The sequence below is a fragment of the Nicotiana tabacum genome, chromosome 22 (genome assembly GCF_000715075.1).
Source record: "Nicotiana tabacum cultivar K326 chromosome 22, ASM71507v2, whole genome shotgun sequence".
NCBI lineage: Eukaryota > Viridiplantae > Streptophyta > Magnoliopsida > Solanales > Solanaceae > Nicotiana > Nicotiana tabacum.
In genome coordinates, this window is record NC_134101.1 from 57,473,584 (window position 1) to 57,491,916 (window position 18,333).

At 38.5% G+C, this 18,333-nt stretch overlaps 2 protein-coding genes across 2 annotated transcripts; both read left to right on the forward strand.

The window, feature by feature from the left end:
- The first annotated feature begins 12,630 nt into the window (after positions 1 to 12,630).
- On the forward strand, positions 12,631 to 13,725 carry LOC107828865 (NDR1/HIN1-like protein 1). The gene has a single exon (XM_016656254.2). It carries the CDS (start codon positions 12,794 to 12,796, stop codon positions 13,547 to 13,549), a length of 756 nt encoding a protein of 251 aa, XP_016511740.2. The 5' UTR covers positions 12,631 to 12,793; the 3' UTR covers positions 13,550 to 13,725.
- Positions 13,726 to 16,877: 3,152 nt separating this feature from the next.
- LOC107828867 (NDR1/HIN1-like protein 1) lies at positions 16,878 to 18,076 on the forward strand. The gene has a single exon (XM_016656256.2). It carries the CDS (start codon positions 17,196 to 17,198, stop codon positions 17,829 to 17,831), a length of 636 nt encoding a protein of 211 aa, XP_016511742.1. The 5' UTR covers positions 16,878 to 17,195; the 3' UTR covers positions 17,832 to 18,076.
- Positions 18,077 to 18,333: the final 257 nt, after the last annotated feature.

Here is an 18,333-nt window from a genome sequence, read left to right on the forward strand (position 1 = left end):
GATTGTTTCATTAGATGGAAACAACATGCTGTTAAGCATGAACATGTATGTTGTGGATAAAATAGACGTGCACTTACATTTTGCTGGTGAGGAAGAAGAACAAAAGGACTGATTAAATTAACAAATGAGAAAAATAAAGGAATTTGATCAAGCCACATGCAAGGTTTCATACAAAAATTTCCACGAATTTAATAAAAAATAACACAAACACTTTATGTGCTCAACTTTATGAGAAAAAAGCGAAAGAAGATGATAGTAGTAGATACCTAAGAATTTTCGATCTTTATAGGTGCTCTCCTCCAAAAGCTTATTTTGCTCTAAAATAGTCCCTGCAATATCATCTTCAGATCAGACGTTTGCTAGGCTTAAGCCATCTCACGAAAAGAAGAAATCAATTTCTCTAACTCAAGCACCACTTCCACGCTATGTCCAGGTATGCTCTCAAAAGCATTGTATTATGGGCAAGCTAGAGTTAAACATTAGAAGACTATGTCTACCTAATTTAAGTTTTCAAGGAAGATACAAGCAGCAAAAACAGTGTAACAGCGAAGCAAGAATCACATATCTTAGTACTTCCTAATTATCAAGACATATTTTTCAATTCACAGATAGAATAACATATAATCTCAATGTCAATTGTCAAATTATATTCCCCTTCCAATTCCTAAATGCTTAGATTACCTACAGTTATCGTACTTCGGCCACAAGGAACAACTTGCGGAATGCATAGTTGAACATAATCCGAAGATATTTATTTGAAACCATAGTATAACAACATCAACTTCGAATCGCAAAATATGTTTGGAAGCCTTACAATCTATCTGTCAAAGCAGTCGAAGTTCAATCAACTGAGGGCACAATTCAATGAGTGCCAGCATGCATGGAAAATGTAGTTGATCGCAAATATAACACAATAAAGAATTGGGGGTTATGGACTTGAAAAGTCATAACCCGAATGAAGAGGTGGGAATTAAACCGGAAAGATGGAATTTGTAACTCATCAAATAATTGGTATGAAAAATCATAAACCCCAATAAAGAGGTGTGAGTTATGGATGTGGACATTTTAAAAAATAAGATAAATGTAAAAATGGAGAAAAAATTCAAATAAAGGAGAAAAAAGATAACTAAGATTTTTATACTATGGAAGATGCCACATCACCTTCATTATGCCCTGCTTTATATAGATATATAGATTGTTACGTACATTCCTCATAATCACAATGAACCAATAAAAGCATGTTATGAGGTCTTTGGTGATTCCTCATATAATTAACCGTAGGGAACGAATAGAACAATTATTACATCTCTGTTACTGTTTACCCGTAAAATGGTACACTTGAATTTATACGTGGTTTCTAGATAAGTGAATTAATTTGATCTGAAATAAATAAATAATCGAAGAATTACGCAATACTTAGCCTTAGGATATAGACGAAACAACAGAAGCAACAATTCCGGGCACAATAACAAAGAAAATCAAGAAATAAGAAGATAAGATTGGATTGAGCTTTGTATAGAGTATAGCATAAGTTTGCCAGAAAATTCGTGACCTTTACAATGACAACTGAGCTCACTATTTATACCTATGAAGAAGGTCCTAGGATCGTGCCTTTCTATGAAGAAGGTCCTAGGGTCGTGCCCTTCTTTAATGTCAATTATGAGGGGCATTGATGAAGATATAACGGTAAACATAAATGCCAAATTCCTTGTAACGGGTAACTGCTCTTAATGCCATGAAATATTCTCTATTAAATGCTACCAGGAGAAGAGCATTTATCACATCTTTATGAACGTTACTCTTTCCGGTGACAAACGAAACAGTTGCCTTCGGTCTTTAACCATCCCCCTGTCTTGGGTTCCACATGTCCCTTTCTCGGACGGCCACGTGTCATAGCATATTTTACCCTATACAGATAGTCCCCCTGCTTTTCGGTGACATGACTTTGTGTTATCAGAAAGTTGGTAGAAATACTCTTTTGGCGGGAATTACTATAATTCCCTCTGAAAGCTTCTGACGGTTGATTAGACGCATGTTTATCCGCATTTAATGCTCCGAACATGCGTCGTCCCATGATTCAGGAAACGTTTGCCGATTATCGAGGTAATCATGGTCATGAATTTAGCTGCCAAAACGTTTACTTATACGTATCACTTTCCTCTCTTATACTTCATAATTTTTCAAGCTTCCTTAATCTAACTCGCATCTTGCTCTTCATCTTTTCTCTAATTCTCTTCAAACGAAAAACCTTCTCCTTCTTTCATACAATGGCTTCTTCTTCAAAACGTACCGGTTTTTCAAAAAACAAGAACAAGGCTGAAGACTCTGCTCCTCCAACAGTGGGCTCTATCATCCCTAGAAGTCTTATTATCACAAAAGACTTTGAAGAGATTCCCTACTGCTAACTCTCGTACATGGGCCGTTAGCAAGTATCCTTCTTCCATACGTCCTTCAAGCATTCCTGCTGTGAAGGAAGACTACTGCTGCCATGGCTTGGAAATTATTGCTCCTGATCTATCAGAGTGAGTCACCCTACCCAAGGAGGGCTTAACATATGTTTACATGTATCCCTTTATTTTGGGTGCGTTCTCTTTGAGTGGAGAGCTTGACTCCGTGATTGTGGAGTTTTGCCTCAGCTACCAAGTGTGTTTGGCATAAGTAAGCCCTTCTGTGTGGAGGACAGTTGCTTGCCTTCGGCGTTTGAGCCAGGAAACTGGAGAGAAGCTAACCTTAGCTCATATGATGAATCTCTATTCTCCCAAGATCTTCTGCGGGAGAATGATAAACCTCTGCAAGCGTGGCCACCATACTTTGTTATCTAGCATGGATGATGATGCTGAAAGCCAAACTGGTGAAAATGTTGAGCCATCGGTGGGTTCGTCTACTTATACTAGGGGAGCGGACACTTCTCTTCCTCCTGGTTCCCGAGATACTGCAGTTTAGCTTTTCTTTTCTTTTTCTAGTTCTCGTACCTATGCCATTTTGACATGTTTTTGTAAATAAAAATATCTTTTGCTCAAGTATTGTTTGAGTCTTCTTCTCGTTAGAATATTTATGCAAGTCTTTAATCTTTGCATTTTCTTTAAGAATTTTGCGCAAACTTTTTTGCGTCTTATTATGTGAAACTTTTGGGTGTATTCTCCCCGAAAGTATTTTTTGCTCTGGGCATCAGTCCTTTTTCGTGAGGGCTTTGATATGTTTTTGCGTAAGTTTATTTTTTGCGTCTTTTCGTATACGATTTCGGGTGTATGTTTTCCCGAAGGCATTTTTTATTCCGGGCATAAATTCTTTCGAAACCAACCTTTTAACGTGAGGATTTTTATAAGATATGGCCCTCTTATGTTTACGGTGTTCTTGAAGAGGACCTCTTCTGTTCATTACGGCACTAGCATTTGAAGTACTTATTTAACTTTCAAATGACAAAGTTAATTCATCGTTCAGACAATAAACAAGATAAAAAGAAAAGGATTTCATTTTATTCCTTCTATTTTCCAAAAATACATAAGCATTTGCTATGCTGAAAAAAAATTGCCATTACTTGTAGCTAACTTATACAACTTGTTTCTATAGGGCTGACCGCGCAATCCGCGGTCCCGATGATGTAATTATATTTTTGGTTTTTCGTTTCCCGGTCGACGTAGCGATCAGTGTTGCCGTATCCTCATATCATTCCCCCAGTGTTCGAATGCGAAGAGTGCGAATTGGAACACTGGAGGTCTTGTATCTTCGAAGATTCCATTAATGCATTGCTAGATAATCCTTAACTTGGTAACATACTTTACTTCCCCTTAGGAACTTATGCTATCGAGCGAAAGACTATCTAACAACCCTCTAGTGGTTTGTATTTGTGAACGATCGGGTAACCTTTGCTCAATAGCAAACTTAACTTTCCGATGGGAATCTGCTATAAAGCAAAAAATTATCTAACTATCCCTAAGTGGATCTTTGCTTCTGTGCCTTGCTATTAAAGGTCTTATTGCTCCTGTCTTCGTAGTATGCTTTATGTTACTGCCTCGTTAAAAACCTTGCCAGAAAAATCCAATTGGGACAAAAACTGAATAAAGGGGAAAAAAAAAGTGCAGCACATACTTTCTGATCGGATAATGTTCATCAGCAATAATATCTTTTGAGGTGTACCACGTTCCAATTGCTGGTCAACTTTTCTCCATTTTGGTCTTCTAACTCGTATGTACCTTTTCCGGTGATAGCCAAAACCTAGTAGGGGCCTTCCCACGTTGGACCTAGCTTCCCCGCGTTGAGCTCCCGGTTGTTGTGAGTTACTTTCCTTAGGACCAAGTCTCCTACTTTGAAATAGCAGAGGTTGGCTATTCGATTATAATACCGCTCAATTCTCTTCTTTTGAGCTATCATTCTTACATGCGCCAAGTCCCTGCGTTCATCGAGCAGTTCCAAGTTGACTAACATTGCTTCGTTGTTTGATTCTTCACCTGTCTGGAAGTATCTCAAGGTGGGTTCCCCTACTTCCACCGGGATTAAAGCTTTTACACCGTACACGAGGGAAAAAGGAGTTTCCCCTATGCTCGACTTGGTTGTAGTTCGGTATGCCCATAGAACTCCGGGTAATTCCTCAGGCCAGTTTCCTTTAGCCGCTTCCAACTTTTTCTTGAGGTTTTGAATAATCACTTTGTTCGTCGACTTCGCTTGACCGTTTGCACTCGGATGATAAGGTGAAGATGTGATCCTCTTTATTTTTAAATCTTGGAGGAACTTTGTAATTTTTGCGCCAATAAATTATGGTCCATTATCGCATGCTATCTCTTTTGGTATTCCGAACCTGCAAATTATATTTTCCCACAAAAATCCGTCACTTTGCGTTCTCCGATTTTCTGATAAGGACCTGCTTCCACCCACTTAGAAAAATAATCAGTCAAACTTAAAAGAAATCTTACCTTTCCTGGAGCCGGTGATAGTGGTCTGACGATGTCCATCCCCCATTTCATGAACGGCCAAGGAGATAGGACCGAATGTAAGGGTTCTGCCGGTTGATGCACTAGTGGCACGTAGCGTTGACACTTATCAAATTTTCGTACGAAATCCTTGGCGTTTTGTTCCATGCGGGGCCAATAATATCCTACCCTTACCAACTTCAGCACCAAGGAATTTGCGCCCGAGTGGTTTCTGCATATCCTTCTGTGCACCTCTCTCATGACATAGTTAGCTTCGGACGCTCTTAAGCATCGGGCCAGCAGGCCTTGAAAAGATTATTTATACAATTGGCCTCCCTTGAAGCTATATCGCGCTGCTTTGGCGCACAGTGCCCGGGATATTTTGGGGTCTTCAAGTAGCTTCCCATGTTCGAGATAATCGATAATTTCATTCCTCTAGTCCCAGACCAAATTAGTTGAATTTACCTCATAGTAAACATCTGTATCCAGGATTGAGTTCATCAGTTGTACTACCGTCCTAGACTCTGATCCCTTTATTTATGTTGATGATCCTAGGTTTGCTAATGCATCTGCTTCTGCGTTTTCTTTCCTTGGGATATGAGTAATTGACCACTCTCGGAATCGCGACACCAGAGCTTGAACCTTTACCACGTATTGTTGCATGCACTCCTGTTTGGTCTCAAAGATCCAGTAGACCTGATTTACCACCAGTTGTGAGTCGCATTTGATTTTAATGACCTCGGAGTTAAGTCCCCAAGCCAACTCGAGTCCTGCAATCAAAGCTTTATACTTTGCTTCATTATTAGTTAAATGGACCGTCCCGATGGCTTGCCTTAAGGTTTCCCACGAATGCATGATTAAGACTATATCGAGCCCGGACCCGTTTACGTTGGAAGCTCCATTCGTAAATAAGGTCCAAACCCCTGATGTCGATTCCGACACCATTACTGCTTCCTTGGTTACTAGAGGCAATAATCACGAACTGAAATCGAACACGAAGTCAGCCAAGACTTGCGACTTAATTGTAGTCCTCGGCTTATACTCTATGTCGAATTCACTCATTTCGACGGATCATTTGTCCAATCTACCCGAGAGCTCGAGTTTATGGAGGATGTTCTGCAAAGGGAAAGTAGACACCACGGCTATCGGGTGGCATTGGAAGTATGGCCTCAGCATCCGAGCAGCGACTACGAGAGCTAAGGCCATTTTTTCCCAATATAGGTAACGCGTTTCTGCTCCTGTTAAAATTTTACTAACATAATAAATAAGAGATTGCGTACCTTTATCCTCTCGGACTAAAACCGCACTTACTGCAACTTCCGAGACCGCGAGGTAAACTAATAACGTTTCCATTTCTTTTGGTTTTGAAAGCAATGGAGGGCTTGACAAGTAATTCTTTAAATCCCTCAAATCCTGATGGCACTCCGAGGTCCATTCGAAACTATTTTTCTTTTTGAGTAGTGCGAAGAAATGATGACACTTTTCTCACGATCGGGAAATGAATCTGCTCGAAGCTGTCAATATCCCCGTAAGCCTTTGGACTTCCTTCACGTTTGATAATTGGTCCGGGATATCTTCTATGGCCTTGATCTTATCGGGGTTTACCTCAATCCCCCTTCGGGATACCAGAAATCCCAGAAACTTACCAGAGCTGACCCCGAACGCGCATTTCTCGGGATTAAGTTTCATATTATACTTCCTTAGGATGTCGAAAGTTTTTTGCAGATATTGAAGATGATCACCTGCATTTGAAGACTTAAGGAGCATATCATCTATATAAACTTCCATAGTTTTTCCTATTTGATTTTCAAACATCTTGTTCGCGAGCCGCTGATAAGTGACTCTAGCGTTTTTCAACCCGAAAGGCATCACATTGTAACAATATATACCGAAATTCGTTATAAACGAAGTTTTTTCTTGATTTTTCGGGTTCATCTTAATTTAGTTGTACCCGGAATAAGCATCGAGGAAACTCATTAATTCGTGTCCGGCCGTGGCATCAATCATTTGGTCGATGTTTTGCAGTGGGAACGAGTCTTTCGGGTACGCTTTGTTAAGATCTTTATAATCTACACACATGCGAAACTTATTATTTTTCTTAGGAACCACTACTACATTAGCTAGTCAGTCTGGATATCTTACCTCTCGGATCGAACCGATATAAAGTAAGCGGGTTACCTCTTCTTTGACGAATTTATTTCTGGCTTCGGCGATCGGGTGCTTCTTTTGTCTTACCGGAGGTATGTTAGGATCCAAGCTTAACTTGTTTACGGCTACCTCTGTCGGGAAGCCTGTCATATCTTCATGCGACCATGCAAAACAATCGGCGTTAGATTTAAGGAATTTAGTGAAATCGGACCTGAGTTTTAGGTGCAGTCCTGTCCCAAGTGGAATTTCCTTTCTAGGAATTCTTCGAAAAATGCCACTTGCTCCAGCTCTTATGCTGTGGACTTCGTTGCATCGGTCTCTTCTAGAACTTGGAAATATCTCGGCACCTAATAATTTTCCGACGCCTGGCTAACTTCATCTAGTTCAGGAGTAGGTGTCGATCCCTGTAATTGCTATGCCACGTGTTCCTTTCTTTCACTACTGGAGACCAAAATTGCATTCATCTCCCTTGCCGCCGGTTGGTCACCCCTTATCTGCTTAATTCCCCCCGGGCGTTGGAAACTTCAGCAATTGATAGTACGTTGATAGTACAACTTTCATCTCGTGCAACCATGGCCTTCCCAGAATGATGTTGTATCCTATATCACCATCTACCACTTCGAAAAGAGTTGTTTTCATTACTCATTCAGGATTTGTGAGCAATAAAATTTCTCCCCGAGTTGTCACACTTGCGAGGTTGAATCCAGCGAGGAGCTTTGTGGCCGGAATAATGCTTCTGGTGAGTTTAGCTTGCTCCAATACCCTCCATTGTATGATATTAGCCGAACTCCCTGGATCCACTAAAACACGTTTAATCTTAAAATCTAGCACATTTAAAGAAATTACCAGTGCGTCGTTGTGTGGTAGCAGCAATCCGTCTGCGTCCTCCTCCGTAAAAGTGATATTATCTTCCCGAAGCTGTTTGCTATGCGTTATTGATACTTTCGTCTTCTTTGATGCTGAAAAGGTGAACTCATTAATCTCGTTCCCTCCGAAGATCATGTTGATTGTTTGACGCGGAGGATCTTCTCCTGCTTTCGAGGGATCCGTGTTGTTTCAGTTACGACCATAATTGTTCTTAGCTCGCTCGCTCAAGAATTCTCTGAGGTGACCATTCTTCAGTAATGTTGCCACTTCTTTTCGGAGATGTCGGCAGTCCCATGTCCGGTGGCCATTCATCCCGTGGTATTCACACCATAAATTGGGATCCCTCTTGCTGGAATCAGATCTCTTCGATTTTGGGAACCGTGCTTCTTTGATGTTTCTCATGGCCAATACCAACTCCATTATATTGATGTTGAAGTTGTATTCTGATAATTTGGGGTAAGAAGGATCCCGCGATCCTGCCACTTCTTTATCCTGTAGTGATCGATTATTCCAACCGCGATCAGTCCTCCTATCAACGGTGAACCTGCCCGCTGTCAAGAAACTTCTGTTGCGGCCTTCAGTTCGTTGGTAGGGAAAAAACCGGCCTCTCTAAGTCTGCCTGTCCGCGTCATAATCATCCTTTAATTTTCCCTATTTTTTTCTCGTCCTTTGGTCAACGACGAAAAACAAATCTGATCATCTTCGATCCTTATTTTTGATTCGTACTGATTGTAGACATCCACCTAGGTCGTTGCTTGAAACGCGAGTAGACTTTCCTTCAATTTCTGGGAAGCGTCTGAACTTCTCGGATTCAATCCCTTTCTCCTAGAGTTGTCACACTTACGAGGTTAACGAGAGCAACATTCTCTCCTTCTGGAATCGGGTAACGAACTCTCGTAGCAGCTCAGACTCTCCTTGCACAATCCTGAATATGTAGGCCTTTCGGGCCTGTACTTTTCTTGCCTCGGCATGAGCCTTGATGAAAGAATCCGCAAGCATTTCAAAGAAATCTATGAAATGCTTGGCTAACAGCGAATACCATGTCAAGACTCCCCTCGTGAGGGTTTCTCCATATTTCTTCAGTAGTATAGATTCAATTTCGTGAGGGGCTAAATTATTTCCCTTTATCGCCGTTGTGTAGGTAGTTATATGCTCCTGGGGTCTGAAGTTCCGTCATACTTTGGCACTTTAGGCATTTTGAACTGCTTCGGAATTAACTCTGGTGCCGCACTTGGCTTGTACGACAATTGACTATACTTTTTCGAGTCCGGACCTTTCAACATTGGTGGCGCGCCGGGAACTGGTCCATGCGGGTGTTCACTTCACTCATGAACCGTAAAAGTTCATTCTTGAAAGGATCATTCTCGTTGTTGAGGCTAGATCTGTTCCCCCCGCCCCATCGGAGCCAATTTTACCCCTAGGAGTGTTGTTGTCGATCATCCGCGTCGTTTGATTCGTGGGAACCCCGGGAGGAATCGAATCTCGTCTGTTTGCATTATTTGAAGCTACCAACAACGCTTGCTTCAACTCCGTCATAACTTTATCCCGTCGCGTGAGATGGCCTAAAAGGATCGCTTGTTGCTCTTGCAAGACCCTTACCGCGTCGACGACATGCTCCTCATCAGCGTCATCGGGAGTGGTCCCCCGAACATGTCGAGGATACTGCCTGTCATGCACTGGTGTAGCGTCATTCCCCTCATTATGGGATATCGCTGATTGAGTCCTCGGAATGAGGTTGATCCCCTCGAATCTCGGGGTTGTGCATGTCGTTAACAATGTTATTTGTCATGTCTTATGATCTTTTCTATGATAAAAACAATGAAAACACGTTAGTAAAAAAAGCAAAGATCAATTTAATTACACGACTATCTAGGCCCCACAGTGGGCGGCAAACTGTTTACTCATAAAATGGTACAATTAAATTTATATTTGATTTCTAGATAAGTGAATTAATTTGATCCTGAAATAAATAAATAATCGAAGAATTACACAATACTTAGCCTTAAGATATAGACGAAAGAGCAGAAGTAACAATTTCGGGAACAGAGTTTCCGGGCACAACAACAAAGAAAATCAAGAAATAAGAAGATAAGATTGGATTGAGCTTTGTATAAAGTATAGCATACGTTTGCAAGAAAATTCGTGTCCTTTACAATGACAACTGAGCTCACTATTTATAGCTATGAAGAAGGTCCTAGGGTCGTGCCCTTCTTTAATGTCAATTATGAGGGGCATTGATGAAGATATAACGGTGAACATAAATGTCAAATTCCTTGTAACGGATAACTGCTCTTAATACCATGAAATATTCTCTATTAAATGCTATTGGGAGAAGAACATTTATCACATCTTTATGAACGTTATTCTTTCCGGTGACAAACGAAACAGTTGCCTTCGGTCTTTAGCCATCCCCTGTCTTGGGTTCCACATGTCCCTTTTTCAGACGGCCACGTGTCATAGCATAGTTTAACCTATACATGTGTAAATAAATTAGAAAGAAAGGATGATGAATTCACCATTTTTTGCTAGGAGAAAATATTCGTTTAAAAAATAAACTATATAACATACCGTCCCAACCTTTTGAAAATGATTAAAAGTACTCTAATGATAATCAAAACAAAGGAAAAGCCCAAAATATCAGCAAGGAGATCCCAAATCAGCCTATAGCCCTTTTTCAAAAGATTCGACAGTGAAAAATAAGGAAGGAAAGCCCAGAAGAAAGTTTAGAAACTCACCAAGAGCTAGAGAGATGATCGCGAAGAAAGTGAATTACGGAGAGCTTCTTAAACTCTCAAGCTGTACAATGCATTGCTGGAAGAATTATACCCAAATGGTACTGTGTCCATCTAATGGGATACACGTGGTTTGGCGTAAGATACACGCCTGAAGAAGAAGACTAAAGAAATTCAATTAACAATGAAATGGGTCTAAAACCAAATAGGAATTAGGATCTATCAAAATAACATCACCAAGAAATAGGTGCAACAAAGAAAGAAGGAGAATGGAGTAAAATCCAACAGAAATCGCAATTACACTGTACAATAAAGTTAACGCCATAATCACTGCAGAACCATCAAACAAACAATTTCACAATTTGAAAGATAGAAGAACAAAAAAAGAGTAGAAGAAAGTTGAGACTATAGCTGAATGTAAGTGCAGTACACGCGGTTTGCTCAAATTAATTGAAGCACACGTGTCCCTCTCATAAGACATACAAAATTACCTATTTACCCTTAAGCTTTATGAAATCCCAAATATATCCGTGTTCATACAAATATATTAGTGTTCGTACACCATAAGTCTGGCTTCTAAATAATAGTAATAAATCAAACATTTACAGAATAATCATTTCCCTTTTCTGTTTTATTTCGGTTTTCCGATCCCTCATTTTCTGTTGAAAAGAGATATCATGTAGTTCCCGTCACAACCCATTGTGTTTGGGGCGGATTTTACTTTTCTTTTTCCAAGAAAAACAGCATTCAAAAACTCATTTTGGTTTTGATTTACTATTTTGAAAGTCAAACAAAGTTTTTCCCGTAATCACTCTATAAACTATTTGAAAACAAAATACAGAATACATTTCCTCGTGACAAGTAGGATAAAGAAATAAAAAATATGTGAACCTTTTTTTACTAAAAATTATAAAGTGACTTTCTTATAATCGAATTAAACCCAATATTTTTATTTATAATTATTTCCTGATTTATTTCTTTATTGGAAATATATTTATAAATCAACCTGCTTGTCAATTAAAAAAAGAGTTGTGTATTAATTCTAAATGCTAGATAAAGCTAGATTGATATATACTCTTTGAATAACTAATTTTAGAAAATAATAAAATTTTAGTTTTTGGTAAAAAGAAAAAAAAATGGAAGATTTTGAATTAGGAGTATAAGCTATCAATAAATATACAATCCCATATAAAATGAAACGAAAAGGTAAAGTGATGTAATAATAAACACACACTTCTTGGTCGGTATGCTACACTTCGCCAAAAGCAATTGCCGTTAAAGTGGGCAGCATCATATTAATTAGTAATGTTATTTCATTTGTATTTATTTTTGTTATACTTCTATTTACGTATTGCTAAAACATATATTATTATTTTAGTTTTTTTGTATAAAATAATATAAATTCAAATATAAGTTTCTCGTTCAATCGATTAACAACTGATCGCATATTAAATTTTCATAACTTGTAGAATTTAATAGAGTACCAGAAATCAAATCTTATATTAGCCCATATGGAAATTATATTACTAATAAATAATTACTAATAATGCACCATTAAATGTTTTATACTGCTATATGAATAATGTCAAAATTTATGGCAAGATTAAATATTCTTATTCCTTACTAGCTGTTGAACTCCTTATGACCACGGTCTCTTTCCCAGTCCCGAGAGAGATATAATAAAGTAATGCCCAAGTTTATTCTAAAATTAATACTCTATTCTTTTCAATTTAAGTGTCGTATTTTTTAAGGATATTTCAAAAAAGAATATTTTAAAAAAAAATTGGTAACTCTCTAATTTTAATATTCTATATTCTATGTGACAAATTTGAGATTACATAACCCAAAGAGTATTTTAATAAATTACATTTTTCTTTAAATTAAGATTATAAAATGTAAAAGGTTTTTATTTTCTTAATCCTTGTACAATCAAACTAAGATATAAATTGAGGTGGAGGGACTAAGGGAGTAATAAATAAATTTATTTATTTGCTAGCTTTCCCGTAGGCCGTAACCACAGTCTCCTTCCTCTTTCTTCTTTGAGATTCTTTAACAAACTATTCTACTGCACTTTCCACTCCACTCTCCACTACAATTCCACCGCACATAGCATTCCTCAGATGCTCCATATCCTCCGCCATGGGCGACCACAATAGACCAGTCACCGGCTACCCCGCCGCCCCTCCAAACCCCAATGTCTTCTCCGCCGCCGCTCAACCACCTCCTGCCACCGCCTACCCTTACACCGCACCACCACCGTATTTCAACAACAACAACAACCACCCCTACCACAACTACCCAAACCCTTATGCATCACAGCGTAATACCCTTCTCCGCCGAGCAATCGCCATAATCGTTGCTTCTACAATCATCACTGGTACAATTCTCTTTATCCTCTGGCTTTTAATTAGTCCCCGCATCCCCGAATTCCAAATCGACTCACTCACTATGTCAAACCTCAATCTTTCCAACTCCTTAATTACTGCCAACTGGGATCTCCATTTTACTGCTAAAAATCCCAACAAAAAGATGACTCTATACTACGACGAGATTGCGGCGGCGATTTTTTACGATTCGTTGTCGGTTGCTGATACTACGGTTCCACCTTTCTTTATGGATAAGGGAAATGAGACAGCCCAGAAAATTAGCTTTGTTGCATCGGGGGCTTATGTGGAGAAATGGGCTTTTGATGGTATGAATAAAGAGAAGGCCCAAAGTGGGAGTATTGGGTTTAATGTGAGGATGGTGGCTAGGGTTGGATTTAAAGCTGGAGCTTGGAGAGCGAGGAGGAGGTATTTGAGGGTTTATTGTGGGGTTTTGTCTGTTGGGGTTGGGGCAAATAAGTCTTCTGGGAATTTGCTTGGAGGCCCGAGGCAGTGTCGGGTTGGGCTGTGAGATGGTGGATTTTGATTTGCTCTGAGGTGAATCTTAATTGAATTTTGTTTGACCCCATTAGCTGACTCTTTAGTTTAATTGTATAAGCAATGTAGTGAGGATAATGCTGCTGATTGAATTGCGTTCTTTTGATCTGATATATAAAAAATAAAAAAAAACTGATCTGTTTATTTGTTCGTATTGGTGTATTGCAGATCTTTAGGTTGTTTTTGTCGTTGTTTTGAGGCTAATTTAGGATGTACAGCAAGTGTGTTATTTTGATCTGATGTCACATAAAAAACTGATCTTGATTGGTTATTTATTCACATTGGTGTATACAGATCTATAGGTTTTTGTAGACTTGTTCTTGTTGTTCTGAGGCTACATTTAAGATGTAGAGAATGTGTTTTATTATTAAATTATTCTTGTTTTTTTAAACTGTTTGTTCGCATCTTCTGATTTACAGAATAGCTAAGCAAGTAAAAAGGTCTGTAATTTTGATATGTTGTGTATTTGTGTACCTGTAGATGAGTAATCTCGTATTAATCAAGGTGTAGGGAAGCCCTTTCATGTCATTTAGGATTTCAAATTTTATTGGCCATTAATTCTTCAATGTTAGACTTTTGATGTGATCAAAATAACTTATTTGCGGTTCCTAGTGCTTCAATAACTTCCGGGCGGTATGTTATCTAGTTTCTTGAAGAATTGGTTTAAATCATTATACGGTAATGTTCTTTACATTTTTTTGACCTCATCAAGCAAAAGTTCTTTTTCTTTATCCTGTATCATCCAAGTTATATTACTTGTCTGATATTTTAGCTTTGAAGTGATATGAAACAGTTCAAGGAAATGTCTATATTGATTTTCTTGCCTTCTACTTTCATGTCTACTAGTTGATACAACCTTTGAGTACAGAAATTGTGACATTTGTATGATGCAGCGCCAATTCGGTTGTGCGGCATTGTTTTGACAGCTTAAAGGGTGACCAACTCTTAAGATGTTGTGGTTCTGGGCAAATAGCGAGTAGAAGGAGAACTCTTAGGTTGAATCCCAGCGAAGGCAAGAAATACCGCAACACTAGGTGATTTATACTCATCTGCCTAAGCCTTGGTGGGTAAAATTACCTTGTAAGTAGTGCTTGTGCTAATAAGAGATAGCAGGTAGTTGGTAGTTGGTACTGGGTGAAATAGAAGGAGAACTCTAGGGGAAAGGAGTTGTAAAGGACTATCGACGTGAGTTCTTTTGGATAGCCTCTTTGGTTCGTGTTATTTCATGCGATGGGCACTTTTCAGCTAAGTTAATAAAATTAAAGAGAATCTTAAAGACACTCTTGTTCCTCTTCCATGGTGACTTGGTCCAGAGAAACCGAAACCTTGATTGTTGCTAAATGGCTTTGACTTGTAGAAAATCTATGAGCTTAAAATATAACATTACAAAGGAGATGGCTCTCTTGCTATGTGTGTGTGTGTGAGAAAGAGGGAGGGAGGGAGGGAGATGTGTAAGTTTCAGTGTTCAGGAGATTATGCAATAGCCAGTGCACTATCTTCTTAAAAATTTGTTGAATTACAGGACATATTTCCTTAATTGCAGATTTATTTGCTGCATGTATGGTAAGTTGGAACGTTAGTGTCTTATTGTAAACCTGTGCCTATGGGCATAACAAGTGTGGATAAGTCATGATCTCTGGCACGTGCCTTGATGAGAATTTACATCTGTGACTACTATATATCCCCAGTGAATAACGTGGTCGCTAGTATTAGGACATAACTAGAGATGCATGAAAATTTGAAATGCTGTACCTTATTTGGACTCTACATCGAGTTGAAGCAATCTTCAAAAGAAAAAGTTTATGTACATGATTTTCCAGTTGGTAGTGCCTTTAAAAGAAGTGAAGTTAATTCATATAGGAGGTGTGAAGCCTCCTGAAACAAGAATATCTGTTAGGGGTCGTTTGGTGGGGAAACAAGTTATGCCATGATTAATTATCCCGGGATTAGTTATCTTACCCTCCCATGGGGATAAAAAAACACTACAATCCTGAGATTAGTTATATCATGATTTTATCCCAACCAAACGTGGGATAAACTCATCTCAAATTTAATCCCGGGATTAATTATCCCTTATCGCTCGTACCAAACGAGCCCTTAGTATTTGAGCGTTTTCTACCTTTTTCTGTCTTACTGTTCAAGTTTACCTATGTTTATATTTGCTAGTTTGCTAGAACCATGTCAAGTCTTGGCTTCAACATTATATTCTGATAAAAAATTTATGTCTTGGCTTTGCATGGCTTATGTTTCATTATACCAATGAACATGCTCCTCGGGTTATTAAGAAGGATAACGTGAAAGAAGAAATTTCTTGGTAAGAGATTACAACTACGGTTCAATTCCAATATAGTTGCTGAAAGAAATAGTTGATTTTGTGCAGCATATGCATGCCCCTTTACATTGAGGGTGAATTGAAACAAGAGTCTAGTACCTAATGTTGGTCGCATAGTCATTTCATATGTGCTCTTGCACTTTGGCCACTTGGGCAAAAACCAAGCTTGAAATGTAAATGGAATTCTAGATGGTAGTATTTCCTAGGGTAATTCCAAAAAAGATCCCTAGCTTCTATGGGAAATAGGCACATGCACAAGACAAGTATTCGTAATACCTTCAATATAGGGTATGAGTCCAAGAGGGTAAATCTTTAAATTATTGCACTGCCAAATTTTATCATATTGGTTTTTATACCATAAAACTATCAGTACAACTAATTTTAGATTCGACTAATTAAGTTCTCCTTTCTATTTATTTTCTTGTTTCTCATACGATAGTGCCATAATAATTCATATCTCAACTAATATCAAGCATAAAAAGTCTAAATATTTTGGAGAGGTTGAAACCAAAACTTTAAGTTTTAGCCGTTCGGGGTAAAATAGCCAATTTGTGTCGGTGACTTCAGAATCTTGCTATCCCATTTTGTCATTACTTATGAAAAGTAGGGCCCTTGGTATAATTCTTGAATCTTTAATTAGCCTTTGCGTAGAAGCATACGTCCCAAAAAGATAAGGTTGCTTGCACCACACCATACCATGACCATCACCAAACTTCATTTTCCACCATTCACTTTCCTCTTAAAATTGCAACTTGCAAGTAGTTAGTGCATAGTATTTGCATGAATTGGTCGTTGAGACACTTCCCTAAATTATTCTTGGATACGAGGTCTTAAACTTATTTACTTTATATAACCATTACTAACATGTTTAAAAAGAACAAAAATAAAATTTAAAAATAAAAATAAAATTACTCGTTGATAAAATAGTTGGAATCTCTTCTTTTTTAGTTAAATGTCTTAGGTTCGAGTTCTAGATATTTAAAATTTTCTAATCATAGTGTCATGATCATATTTGAAAAGGAAAGATTTCCATATTCATATCCTACTTATAGTCTCCTAACCTCTACAACGACCACCAACAGAAATAGAAATGAAAAGAGGACATGTCAACATTTTCTATAGAAAAGACCTCTCTTTTTAAAGAAGAAAGTTTCTCACCACATTATAGAATCTTGAAACAAGCCGTATTAACCAACTTAGCTCGCCTTAGAAAAACTCTCCCAAAGGACTAAAACTTCAGCCTAAACACCAACCCCTCACCACCACCTCCGCTGCCACTGCCGCCAACATGTCAGCCAAGGACTGCGGCCACCATGACGAGGAGCGGCACAAGCTGCACCGCCACCTATTTGCCGCCGTACTTGGCTTCATTATCTTAGTCCTCTTCATTATCTTTCTCATTTGGCTAATCCTTAGGCCAACAAAGCCAAGTTTCATCCTCCATGATGCCACAATCTATGCTTTCAACGTCTCCTCCCCTAATATTTTCCTCACCACCAACATCCAAATTACCCTCGCCTCTCGCAACCCAAATAACAAAATTGGAATTTACTATGACAAACTCGATGTCTATGCAACTTACCGTGGCCAACAAATTACCCTCCCTACACTGCTACCCTCAACTTATCAGGGACATAAAGATGTCACAATATGGTCTCCTTTTGTGTATGGAAACTCTGTCCCTGTCGCACCATTCCTTAGTGAAAGTCTAAACCAAGATCAGATGGCTGGAACTGTGTTGATTAACATCAAAGTGGATGGGAGAATTAGATGGAAAGTTGGGACATTTATTTCTGGGAAGTATCATTTGTATGTAAATTGTCCAGCTTATGTTGGAGTCGGGGGTAAGGTGATTGGAAATAGTATTGCAGTTGGATCAGCTATGAAGTATCAGTTAGTACAGAATTGTCATGTCGATGTTTGAGGAACTAAGCCATGGCAATTGGCATCTATTGTTGGTACTCTCTAACTCTCACTCCCCACTCCTTTTTTTTATGATGTAATAGTTTAATCTGTGAGGATGTATAATTCGAGAAAATGCAGAATTTTAGTGGAATTTATTCGATTATGGTTGTAAATTGGTATTTTCTAGTCAACATCTGTCTGAATGTATACAAGTATATTTATACTTGGCTGCTAATATATTGAAGGGTGCTGTCCATTGTGTAACATCAATCCCATGCGGCTTTTCATTGTTTGAGGTGCTTTCTTCCCTCTTTAATCATAAGTTTTTTTTTATAGTTTTTTGTAAACCTTTTTGATTAGAAACTCGTAGACGAGTCTTTTTTATATAAGCATCTATTACGATCATATGTGACATGAGAAGGAAAAACTACTGGGCCTAGTTGCGTAGATAGCCAGATAGGGACTAGCGAGAGGAGGAACTTATTTATATCTAATGTTTACACCAAATTATATTATTGCAA